Source organism: Mastigoproctus giganteus, chromosome 6, assembly GCF_048544385.1.
Source record: "Mastigoproctus giganteus isolate SK-2022 chromosome 6, ASM4854438v1, whole genome shotgun sequence".
In the NCBI taxonomy this organism is placed as follows: Eukaryota; Metazoa; Arthropoda; class Arachnida; order Uropygi; family Thelyphonidae; genus Mastigoproctus; species Mastigoproctus giganteus.
In genome coordinates, this window is record NC_143580.1 from 123,571,465 (window position 1) to 123,585,465 (window position 14,001).

Below are 14,001 nucleotides of genomic sequence, written 5' to 3' on the forward strand. Positions count from 1 at the left end.
CTTAATACCATTCTGCTCCAATTTGTGAACGGCGCCTCCGTAGCCAGGTGGGAAGGAGCAGCAATGCGTAGCACACGCTTCTTGGTTAGACCGGAGTTTCGAGCCCGTCACCACCAAATACGGAGGATGCGGAAAGGTCAAGGAATGACCACCGCATATCCCGGAGCAATATGGCCTTAGTTGCTAATGCTCCTAAAAAAAAAAAAAAAAAAAAAACCCATCCAATTTGTACAATAGTCTTCCATGCACAACAGTGTCAAAAGCTTTCCTGAAATCCAAGTATATGATATCAAAATTATATTTTCCATCGAGATATAATCAGATGCATGCATACTACCTGAGTAGTAGAAATGATGGAAGTGTATTACTCATGCATAAACAACCTTTTTCATACTCTTGGATGTTTAGTCACGAAATAGTTTAAGATTAAACCATGCACACCATCAAGCATCTCTCATATTGTGGAGTTATACATAATAACCGGGTTGTCGCTATTACAACAACAGAGTACCTGCCCACCCACCAATGAGTAAGCCAACAAACTTTGAATTGGTGCCATCTGGGTGGTGGTATCTGCCGAGAATAAGTAACATTAGTCTGGTGAAGTTACTTATTCAAAACAGTGCAATATCTTGGCCACTCGTTCTGAAGGTTCATTCACAATATGAGATATGAATAAACGATGCATTCATACTACCTGGGTAGTAGAAATGATGGAAGTGCATTACCCATGCTTAAACAATCTTTTTTAATTAAATGTTTTCCATAATTTTTTTTTTTTTTTCATTCTCAAGAATCATTATTATGTATAGGTAATTTTTTATTTTTTTATTTTTAGAACTTATAGTACTTAGTACCGTGCATGGGTTGAAGATTGAAAAGATGAAAGAAGATACTTGTGGACATTAGACTTGAACTTATGTAGATTGTAATCTTCAGGAAATAAGCATGAAGGAAGGTTGTTCCAGAAAACAGAAGTTGAATGAATAAATGAGGAAGAAGAAACGTTGGTTCTGTGAGTTTGAAGTTGGACAGTAAAAGGATGTTGGCTAGTTGCATCATGGGTTCGGACTGCTTTAAAAGAGAGAGAGTGGGAATTATAGAGGCCAATTCAGAATAACAGTGCCCATGGAAGGAGCCATCGATAGAAAAAACATGCAGCAGAAACAGAACGTGTATGAGACAGAGAGTGGACAGACTCTGTTAGAGATGAGTCATTAATAATTAGGTTAATTATTAACCTAATTGCCCATTTCTGAATGGAATCTAGAAGCCTGAGAGAGAGATTTTGGGGGCACTGCCCAAGATGTGGAAACAATATTCCACGGTAGGGTGGATCTGCAATTTGTACAGAGTAAACAGCTGTTTGGAAGAAAAGTAACACCGAGAGCGAAAGAGAAAACCCAAGTTTTTTAGATGCAGAGGAAGCAATATTTGCAATGTGTTTATGCCAAGAGAGATTAGAAGTCAGGGTAATCCCCAAGATCTTGCCTAGAAATCGGAGTGTCATCAATGATAAGCATAAGAGCAGAAGAATCCGTTTTGCGAGATATAAGACAGGACTGAGTTTTAGAAGGATTGAAATTAAGTTTTCTTTGCCCCACTGGAGAATTGCCTAGAGATCAGCATTTAAGGATTTGGCAGTGGATACTCGAGAAGCTGAAGCTGTTTGAGCAGGGCAGGGTCTCTCAAACTGGAAGATGGAAAGTAATGTGCTATCACCAGCAAAACTATGGATAGGATTTCCGGTCAATGGAAAAAGGCCATTAATATGCAAGAGGAAAAGAGTGGGAGAAAGAACTGAACCGTGGGGAACACCAGCATTAGTGGAGAAGTTAGAAGACAGAGAGCTGTCTACCATCACCTGCAGTGAGCGGTCAGAGAGAGAGAGAAAACTGGATAACCAATCACAAAGAAGAGCTGGCAAACCATAGGATGGAAGCTTACTTAGAAGATCTTTATGCCAAACATGATCAAAATCCTTTGAAATATCAACAGCAATGGCTTGAGTTTCACCAAAAACTTTTCCATTGAATTTGTCCATAGATGCACATCTTGTTCAGGAGGAGTGTTTCCATTTACAATGAATTTCCTCAGCCTACAAGTTATTTTTTGGTAGGAATTTTTTCCCACCATAAAGTGCAGTTCAAGGTGTGTTGGTCAGTTAAATCTCGGGCTGTCATGCATTTTTTTTTTTTTTTTTTTTTTTTGATTTGGTAGTTATTGGCGCATCGGCTTCTGTGGCCATATTGCACCTCCCAAGGTTTTTGCAGTACTTTGATCCAAGCCCGAGGCGGGAATCGAACCCGCGACCTTTGGGTTGCCGGGCAGGTACTTTACCCACTCGGCTAGCCCAGTCGGCTCTGTCATGCATTACCATGCTCCATCCATCCATGTCCTTCTAGGTCTTACTCTTCTCCTTCTTCCAGGAGGTATCCATTCCAGGATAGCCTTTGAATATCTGGTTTCTTGCATCGGTTTTACATGTCCATACCACGTTAAACACTTTCTTTTGATAGTGTCAATAATATTCTTTTTCACTTCCATTTTCTCTCTTATGTCTTCATTCCATTTTCTGTCTCTTCTAGAAGTTCTTGCATAGATGTACATAAGCCATAAGCCAGAATATCACCAGTGGAACGACACTGACGGAATGCCGACCGGGCTAGCCAGGTGGGTAAAGTGCCTGCCTGGCAACCCAAAGGTCACAGGTTCGAATCCCGCCTCGGGCTTGGATCAGAGTAAAATGCAAAAACTGCCATAATGCACCTTCTTTTGGAGGTGCATTATGGCCACAGAAGCCAATGCGCCAACAACTAACAAAAAAAACCTGACGGAATCCATACTGGCGATTGTTGACCAGATAGTTTTGAGTTAGCAGTTAATTGATTTCTCCATTACTTTGGAAAGAGTAGAAGTAATCGCAATGGGACGATAATTGGATGGGAAGAATTTGTCACCCTTTTTAGGAACTGCCTGGTTATGAGCAAATTTCCAAGCAGAAGGAAAAATATCTTTGGAATAAGAAAGTGAAACAAGACGACACAAAACAGGAGTAAGTTCACGGGCATAGGTTTTGAGAACAAGTGGAGAAATAACATCAGGACCTGGCGCTTTCATAGCATCAAATTCATCAAAATCCTTCTGACATTCTTTTGACGGAAAACCACAGGATTCATTAAATGGTGTGTACTGGGAACGATTTGAGGTGATTTACCAAGATCATCAATACACGAGTTGGAAAAAAAAATAGGTTGCTAACAGGTCAGCTTTATCTTTGACTGATGTGGCAACAGAACCATCTGGTTTTGACAGAGGCGTGAACAGAGATGGGCAAAAATTGGGGCCAAGCTTTGGAAATACCAGAATGCTTGGCTACCATTAGGGCAAGAAGCAAATTTTCTACTCTTAGCCTGTTAAATCTAGTTTGGACTAATCAATAACTGCTTTAAAAAGTATAAATAATACTTAATAATAATTTTTATTATGCAATGTCACTTATAAAAACATAGTACTGGAAATATTTTATAATGAAAATTCAGTACTTTTATACAATTTCAGAGAATATAGACTTAGGGGTTCGCGATAAAAATATTATGTTGAAAGGGGTTTGCGAGTCAAAAAAGGTTGGGAACCGCTGACTTACACTAATATGATACTACCTCATCTTCAGATTCATTTAGTGACACCTCTGCTTCCTCTGTTCTTCATGTATTGATTTTGAATTATCTCACCTTTGAACTCTCAGATTCATCTAAAACAATCTTTTTGTACGTATTTTTCTAACACCCCATTACACTACCAGTATAATGGGGTGTTAGAAACTCCATTTGGGTTCTCTCTCTTCTCACTAATAAGTTCAAACTAAAAAAAAAAAATAATACCAGTTTAACATCACCCTCTGGAAAGACTAATTTGAATGTAGACTTAAGTTGTAATGTTCTTCTGAATACCAACTGTTACAGCTAGATGAAATATTCACTTGAGATCTGTAAAACCCCATGACATCACTGCCATGTTAAAGAATAAAGTTGTATTTTGTATCAGTGAACACCACATGAAAATAAAATTGTCTTCCAAAACTGATGGGCCGGGGCTGCAGAATATTCATTGTGACTTTAAAGTTTTATCATTATATTTTCCACACACACACGCACACACACACACACAAAAGAAAAAAATAAATAAATAATAATAATAATAAATAAAAATATTATGTATATATTTACTTGTATTTATACATTTGGTCTAAATGTAATGTGAGGTGGTCACAAATGGCAGTTCTGCCAACAGAAGGAGAAATTCATAAAATAATCAGGATAGAATAGATACACTGCCTTCAAGTTGTGGCCTTATACAACTGTATAATCATGTCCTTATCCCTTCTAGCAAAATTCCTGTATATCAATGACAAAATTCCTATATAGCACTGACATGAACTGTACTGACAGCCTGTCTGCACACTCAGAGAACTTCATATCTGACTGCACAATTATTACCCCTGAGTCTTTTTCATTTTCTACTACCATGAGTGGAGTACTTCACAGTTGGTACATTACTCTGGGATTGCTGTTACCCATACACAGTACTCTGCATTTGTCAATGTTAAACTCCAGTTGCCGTTTCTCAGCCAATCTGCCTAATTTTTCAAGATCCTGTTGCAGTAGCATACCATCATTATTGTCAATAACAAAGGCACCAACCTTTGTATCATCTGTAAACTTGGACATTTAACCTGATATGCCTTCATCAATACCACTGATAAACGTAGAAAACAACAATCGGCCAACACTGAACCCTGGGGGCCTATACTAATAGCATTAGTCAATGAAGAGTAGTGTCCATTGATTACGACTTGTCTTCCTCCACTCAACCATCCCTTTATCCATAGCAGCAACTTGCCCTTGCCACACTGCAACATATCAGTTAGTGTAGCAGTCTTGCTATGTCTGAAGTATAACTGCAGTCTTGTCTAGATGCTGCTGCATTAGTTCTTTAACCAGTGACTCCATTATTTTTCCTGGAGCAGAAGTTAAACTAACAGGTCTGTAACTACTCATGTCACCCTTTTATCCCCCTTCATGAATTGGGGATACATTTACACATCTCCAGTCTGTGGGCTCCTCACCTGAAAAATCCAAGGATGCTCTCGTAATTATGGCTAAGGGTTTGCTTACTTTCTTTGCTCCTCCCTTAACATAAGTGGATAGAACCCATCCTCCCCAGGTGCTTTTCTTAAGTTTAACTTCAACAATTTCTCTTCCACTTTCCTCTCAGTCATTACAATATAATTTACCTTCCTGTTAGAGTTTGAAAAGCTTCTTGCCTCCACTTCCCTAAGAATTCGTCATGTGTGAATGTAGATGCAAAATACTCATTCAGTTTGTCAGCAACCTTGCTCAGGTTGCTGACAAACCATCGATATTAAGTGGGCCAATTTGATTTCTCTCCTTCCTTCCTTCTAGTGTTTCATAAGTAAAGAATCCTTTGCCAAAGGATGCAAAGAAAGTCACAAAGGAGGTTAGATTTCTCATAATCTGCCTTCACTTGCCTTACCTCCTTTGTGACTTGATTACAGACTAGTTTATATCTACCATAGGCTTCTGTGTCATCTGATAATTTATATGAATCTCATGCATTTTTCTTCTCTTCCACGAGTCTCATTAGTTCATCTGACATCCATTTAGGCCTAAACTTTGAATAGTATTTCTTAGTTGGTATAAAGAGCCTAATAGCTTCTTTGATTAATTCCTTGAATGCTTCCCTTTTAGAATCGGCTGATGGTAACATCATCAGTTGATTCCATTGTATAGAATTTTAAAAAAATGTCTGAGACCACTGTAGTCATCTTTATGAAAGTAAAACCATTCCCTTTACTCTTGATCGTAGTTACAACTTTAAGCAAATCCCACATCAATACACTGATCGCTGTCACCTAATGGTTATTTCACCTGCAGATTTTAGATTAGAGCATAACTCCTCGTTCAGTTTGTCCCCTCCTATCCTATACTTCCCATATTCAAAATTCTACGCCCTATAACACACACACACACACACACACACACACACACACACACACACACACACACACACACACACACACACACACATATACAACCTATAATGTTTCAGTAGTTGCCTGAACATATACACTGATACCGAATATATATTCAAATTTACTTATCCTATGTATAAGCAACTGTGGCATCCATATTATGATACTGTTAATTTCAATCTATTCAGTTTAATTTATGCTAAATATCACACTGCTCATTAGTTATTTCATTCATTTAGTATTATTAACCCAAATATGTATATATAACAGTAACTATTTGCCTAGCATTAATCTTCATTATATTATCATTAATTTCAATCTAATCAATTTAATTTACATTAAATGTTACTTGGTAATATTAACAAAAATACATTTTGTTAAATCCTTATATATAATAGAATCTATTCGGCTGGTTTTAATTTAAGCTTAATCAATTTAGTTTAAAAAGAATACAGAGAACACTTATAATGGCTCACATGGTGAAATAAAACTAAGAACTAAACTGAAATGCTATGCTGTGTGACTATATACATCTTATTACCTAACTAGCAGCCTACATTAAGTTGTCTTTTACATTCTACAGAAGTTCAAGTCTAACTCGACAAATATATTCTTTCATCTTCTCAGCCTCCATGCACGGTACTAAGTACTATACGTTCTAATACCCCTCATGTTTGAGGTTTTCTTAAAAGAAAAAAGTTATTGAAAAATCAACAAAATAACTTTATCTAAAGAAACATATATATCTTTTGAGAAAGTTACATTGCTGATGTTTTAAACTTTTTGGAAATTAAGTTCTTTGAGTACCTCAGGTTGTATCAACACAAAAAGTCCACTTCTTTATGTATTAATTTAAGCAGATTTAATTTCAGACTTTGCCAAAATGAAATCTGCTGAAAGTGATGAGAAAATTATAAGAAAAATATACTATTCCTTAAGAGAGAGACATAAGGAATAGCATATTTAACTAACAGACATCCAATTACTAATCTAGTCAAGAAGTTATCACTAAAGACAAAGTGACTATTCAAAATAGAGATTATAATAAACAATTTTTATATAATAATAATAAATTTTTTTATTAAATAATAAAGCCAACAAAAGTTCACTTTTGTTAGCTTTATTTAGCAAACGTGTGTGTGTGTGTGTGTGTGTATTTTTTGTGTTTTTGCGGCTTCATAAAAATATTCTTTATTTGTTTTTTTCATTAAAAGGTTAATTCACTCAGAAAATATAACAATCATTAATATAATTTTTTCAATACCTGTAAATTAGCTTCCTTCAGCTGTTTCTCTGCTACAGCTCTTTTCTTATTAGCATCTCTTACCATATCATTGGCAGACTACAACCAAAATGTTAAATGTTAAATAATTCTGAGTTAACTACAAATAACAATCTAAAAATATACATTTACTTGGCACAGATTTATATACAAAGTTATTCTTATAAGTCACTGAAAATTCATAATACATTTCAGGGGTCTATGATGTTCCTGTGAATTGTAGTTCCCAACATTATTTACTTTATCTTTGTTCAATGCCTGACTGGCAGAAGATTGTGGATAGGAGGAATTTGAAGTGTCAGAACATTATTTTTTATTATTTTGTTTTTGAAAATAGAGAGCCTGTCTAAGCAGATGGACTTGCCCACATTATAAATGAAGAAACTAAAATACATCTCCTTTCACAGGTTAAAAGTCACCCTTTATTTCTCAAAGGACAGTTGAAAAGATTATTGTACTTAGACATTTTGTGATGCATTCCTCTATCACTTTGTCAGTACTGCAAAGACAGCAAAAGACAAATTCTACCATGATATTGCATTGGGAAATTGATTACATAATACTTATAAACATTTTAATTTTAGTGTAATAATGCCACATACAAGAGGTATTTGAAAAATTTCTCTCCTACCATAAAAAGAAAGAAGCAACATAGCCAACAGTATGTGCCTCATATTGGAACCAACATTCCCTGGTATTTTCTACACATTTTATATAGAACCCACTGTTTTTGTTATTTAAATACTTCACTACCAACCAACACAGATAACATTTGTCCCACAGCACTAACTTTCCAATTTTTTTTTTTTTCTGGTGCAGGAAACAAGTAGTAATCTGAATGGGCCATATCTATCAAACAATATGGATTTTAAAACAATTCATAAACTAAATCACTGAGAGTCTTCATGGTTATCCAAGCCTGGTGATAGATCATTGCCACACACAGAGCTGCTTAAAGTATGGACCTGCACCAAGTTGTGAACCAGGTCTGACTTCATCAAGTCAAACCTGGTCCACAACTTGGTGTAGGTCCATGACTTGATGAAGGAACTGTGAAAATTATCACTAGTCAAATTAGACATCCAAAGGGCAATACAGAATTATTGCTTTGCATGGCATTGGTCAATTTCAAGGTTATGCAGATATAAGCATGCATCCCAATGTTTTAATATAAATGTGACGGGGCAGCTACAATGCTTTGAGATCATTTGTACAAGTTTAAACAGTAAAAGCTCTCTTTTTCATAATTATTTATTTTTCTTTTCATTTTTGTAATTATTTAATTTTATTCATTATTAAATATAAACTTCAAAAATTTTTCTTAAGCTTAAATACTGCAGTTTAGTTAAGTCATTTTTCCAGGTTGTTGTTGTTATTTGGTTTTTTAGGAGCATTAGCAACTAAGGCCATATTGCTCCGGGGATATGAGGTGGTCATTCCCTGACCTTTCCGCATCTTCCGTATTTGGTGGTCGTGGGCTCGAACCCCGGTCTAATCAAGAAGCGTGTGCTATGCACTGCTGCTCCTGCCCACCTGGTTACGGAGGCACCCATTTTTCCAGGAAGACACCATGCATCTTCATTAGCTCTTATGGAGAAAAATGGTATTATGCTAAGCAAACCCTTTCCTAATCCAATTCTGCGGTTCACAGAAAATTTCCATCATAGCTCTTCAACATAAAAGCCTGAGCACCATTATCATGAAGGAAAAAGGATCCCTATAGAGATTTTTCCTGCAATTCGCCTTTAACTGCTAATGAAATTTCAATAGTAGGGAAGAATAATATTCACCTATAAAAGATTTAATCTTTTGAAGATAATCAATGAATTCTGTCCTTTCTTTGTCCAAAAAAAAAAAAAAAAAACTCCTCTGAATGTCTTGCAGGAGATACATTATGATGCTATTCCATGGACTGTTGTTTGGTCTCTGGATCATGGTAAGCAATCCAAACTTTATCCACAGCTTCTCAGTGGGTGATAAACTTGTTTCAAATGTGGGAAAATTTCACAATAATTCCCTTTCCATAATTCACTCACTTCTTGTTCCCTATTCAAACATTTTTGTACCCATATTGTGAATGAATATGGGCTTTTTCCAGGATACATTTAGGGTCATGATACACAATCATTCAAAATGCTGCATGTAACATGCAGCATCTACCACATTAGAACGTAAACATTGTATTTCTATACAGAAGTCTGGATGAGTGCTGGAAAACGTCATGTTGGATGGTATTAATTTTGACATGTGCAGGTAGAACACTGCATGAGACATTCTGCCTGCACATGCTGATACTTTTTTGAAACTAGAAGAGTAGCCAATGCACTTTCTCAACTGAATAGTAGAGCTTGTCAGCTAGTTATGATGACTGATACTGAAAAATTTATTAAGTAACCCAAAAAATCCCAAATTAAAACTGGTATTTGCTGTTCTATAGGCTATTTTATCTGGATATTATTTTATGCAATAAAATAAAAATTTGTAAAACTATTAATGTATAGAGTAACTACTTTTTAAATTAAATGTACAAAGTTAGAGCTTCAAAATTAGAAAACTTTTTTCTTATTTGGCCATACTGAAATTATAAGAGGCTGGGAGGGATGTCTTGCCTTTTCATGCAGCCAGAAGTATTTATACTTCCTACTTAATGCAACAGTTTTATTGCTCACAGTAGCCACATCCCAAATTAAAACAGTCAACTAATACCAGTACATGGGCAATCTCAGGGCATTCATTTTTATAACTAATACTTGATCATAAACTGACCCTGCCTCAAACACATTAAACAGTTGAGGTCCTATAAAGTTCCTTCACAATGACCACAAAGCAGTTTAATATGTATTTGCATAAGTGGAAGTATGAAATTACTCATTTGTTTAAAGGGGTTTAAATCATATCAAATATGATATGATTTCAACCCAGATTCTGGTTCAACCCAGTTTTTGACACTTTCTAAAAGCCTCTTCAATTGGGAATGTGGTTGGCCAATTTCAGCCAGAGGGGATGGAGTTTTTTCCCATGAGATGTTGTGTGTTTTTGACCTACAACAACAACATGCACATTAGTCACTGAAAACGCACATACACACTTGCACAGACATAATACATAATGGAAAAATTTGGCCAAAGCTGCTAAGGCACCTCAGTAGTCAGGTGGACAGGAGCAGCAGTGCGTAGCACACGCTTCTTGATTAGACCGGGGTTCGAGCCCGTGCCCACCAAATACGGAGGATGCAGAAAGGTGAGGGAATGACCACCGCATATCCCCGGAGCAATATGGCCTTAGTTGCTAATGCTCCTAAAACCAAAACAATAATTCTGTAATGAGCTGCTCTAATACTGCATCACTTTTAAGCAAATAGCTGATATGCCATTTATTAAAAGGTACATTATTTATTAATACCTCTCTTTCATGATTTGCTGATCCAGTGTCAAACAGCATGTGGTCTCTTAAATGACAGCTCAAAAAAAAATTGGCAATGCTATTTGTTTTAAGGTTGTGCAATAACAGGGCAACTTGTTTCAAAAGCAAAGTTTCTTCTGCTGTGAGTGATGTATTAACTAGGCAGTTTAAATTCCATTAACATAGTTAAAATGAATTATGCTTACAGGAGATAGCAAACAAAACAGTGATGTATTTGTTTTCATAATTTTCTCACTCAGAAATGCCAAGAACTTAAAGTACTATGATATAAGGTAATAAGAAGAATTTTTCTGGATACTTTTTGTTCAATGAAATTTACATGGGGGAAAAATGAAGCTGCTAAGCATTGGATGAACCTAGCAACAATGATTTCTCTTTCATGATTTTACTTTTAAATAGATGTACAATTAATCAAAAATCCATTTTGAGACTGACAAAAATATCCATGTAGTTAGCATGTTGTGTTACATGCAGCATTTCTGACAGGCTCATCTAGTTTCACACGATGTTCATACAGAACGTATGTGCTACATACAGCATTTTGAATGCTCATGTAACACACCCCTTAGTGTCCTTGCTATTGTAACCTGATCCAGTGAGCTTTCAAAATCAGGTCTTAAACAACATCAATGTTTTATGTGGTTGCCATGGTCATGGGTCATCCAGAATTTGATTCATCTCTGGTGATTCTACAACCCCTTTTGAACTAAGCAACTCAATTCTTCATGGTAATTACATCCTCATAGTGAGCACAATCATAGTGTAATGACTCCAACATATCCTCATGGATTTGCTTCCTAGACATCCTTACATAAAAAAGAAAGAAAAATTGCTGCACGGTTCTCTTTCATGATATTACAGGTTTCGATGGACACGACTTTTTAAAACTTCTTTAAAAAAAATGAACACACACACACACACACACACACACACACACACACACACACACACACACACACACACACACACACACACACACACACACACACACACACACACACTCTGTAAATGATGTTTCCAATTTTAATATTTTTTTTATTCAGAATTACTTCAAGCTATATCATGAAACACATACCAACTGAAAGATCAATAAGTTTTATGAAGGTATATCAAGTCATTGGTAAAGTTCAATGTGGGCACTTGAGTTACTTATGGTGCCCATAAGTAACTCAAATGATATCATAGCAATATTCAATCTCCTGCCACATGCTACGCTTCATTTTGCAATCAATTTTACCAAAGGCCTCTGTGATCCGCACCTTCAGCTCCTGCAGTGTCGTTGGTAGTGGAGTGAGGTACACACTATCCTTCACATAACCCACTAAAAGAAATCCATTGGGATCATATCAGGTGACCTCAGGTGATCTATATTCACACATTAGCATTAGTAGATGCATACGATGCAAGAAAGCAAGCTTATGCAGTCAGCCAAAAAAAACAAAAAAATGCTCCCATTTCACTCCTCCGTTCATTCCAAATACCTGTCCAGTCCAGCTACAACTGTTTTTCCTCAATTTGAATTTATACCCTCTCAGGTGATTATTCTGAGCAAGAGAAAAATCCCATCAGCATTGAGCATGCTCAAACCATTCAAAGCTTTATACATCTCAATCAGATCACCTCACAGGTGTCTAGTCTCGAGACACTGTAATCTGCAAAACTTAAACCTTTCTTCGAAAGAGCAACCCTTCGTTCCATTCACTAATCTTGTTGCCCTTCTCTTTACTCGTTCCAACAGCTATACATGCTTCTTAAAATGAGGCCTCCAGACCTGTATACAGTACTTAAGATATGGCCTGACGATTGCCTTATACAAGGGGATAATTACCTCCTTATCCCTGCTAGAAAAATTCCTGTATATCATTGACAAGACAACATAAGCTACTCTTGCAGACTGTCTGCACTGCTCAGAAAACTTCATATCTGCCTGCACAATTACCCCCAGGATCTTTTCATTCTCTACCACGATCAGTGTAGTACCACACAGTTGATACATTACTTTGGGGTTATACCCTCTGCTTCCCATATGTAGTACTTTATATTTGTTGATGGTAAAGTTCATTTGCCACCTCTCAGCCCATCTGCCCAACTTTTCTATATCCTGTTGCAGCAGCATACTGTCATTAGTGTCCTTAATAACCCTGCCAACCTTCGTATTGTCTGCAAACTTGAACATTAAGCCTGATATACCATCATCAATATCATTTATAAATACAGAAAACAACAATGGACCCAACACTGAACCCTGAGGCACTCCACTAATACCATTAATCCACGAAGAGCAGTGTCCATTGATTACCACTCTCTGTCTTCTCCCACTCAACCATCCCTTTATCCACAGCAGTAATTTGCCTCCAATGCCACACTGCTCTGATTTGTGCAGCAGTCTTCCATGTGCAACAGTATCAAAAGCCTTTCTAAGATCCAAATATATGATATCAAAGTTATTCCGTGCATCCAGTTCCAAAATCATCATAATATCCAATCAAATTGGTCAGATAACACTTCCCCTTAACAAAACCAAGCTGTGTCTGAGCTATAACTGAAGTCTTGTCTAGATGATCTTGCAGTGCTTCTTTAACCAGTGCCTCCATTAATTTCCCTGGAACAGAAGATAAACTAAAAGGTCTATAATTACTTGTGTCACCCTTTGATCCTCCTTTGTGAATTGGAGTCACATTTGCATATCTCCATTCCATGGGCACCTCCCCTGAGTCCAAGGAAGCTCTTATGATTAAGGCTATGGGTTTGCTTACTTCGTTTGCCAACTCCTTTAATATAACTGGATAAATTCCATCCACCCCATGTGCCTTTCTTGTGTTTATCTTCAACAATTTCTCCTCCACTTCTCAGACGCAGCATGGCTTTGTTAAGGGATAGTCTTGTCTGACAAATTTGATTGGATACTATGATGTGGTTACAAAGGAACTGGATGCAAAGAATAATTTTGATATTGTATACTTGAATTTTCAGAAAACGTGCGATACTGTGGCACATGGAAGACTATTGTACAAATTGGAGCAGTATGGCATTAAGGGCAAGTTGCTACAATGGATAAAAGGATGATTGAATGGAAGAAGAATGAGAGTGGTTATAAATGGACACTGCTCTTCATAGACTAATGTTATTAGTGGAGTCCCCTAAGGTTCGGTGTTGGGCCCATTATTGTTTTCAGTATTTATCAGTGATATTGATGAAGATATATCAGGATTAATATCTAAGTTTGCAGACAATATGAAGG

General features: G+C 36.6%; 1 protein-coding gene across 1 annotated transcript in view; it reads right to left on the bottom strand.

Annotated features, from left to right (window-relative positions):
• Positions 1-14,001, bottom strand: part of LOC150084555 (guanine nucleotide exchange factor for Rab-3A-like) — a 160,312-nt gene that overhangs the window by 98,224 nt on the left and 48,087 nt on the right. The window contains exon 5 of the mRNA XM_090376284.1: positions 7,320-7,397. Within this exon, the coding sequence (XP_090232410.1) occupies positions 7,320-7,397 (78 nt within the window). The remainder of the gene's footprint in view (positions 1-7,319; positions 7,398-14,001) is intronic.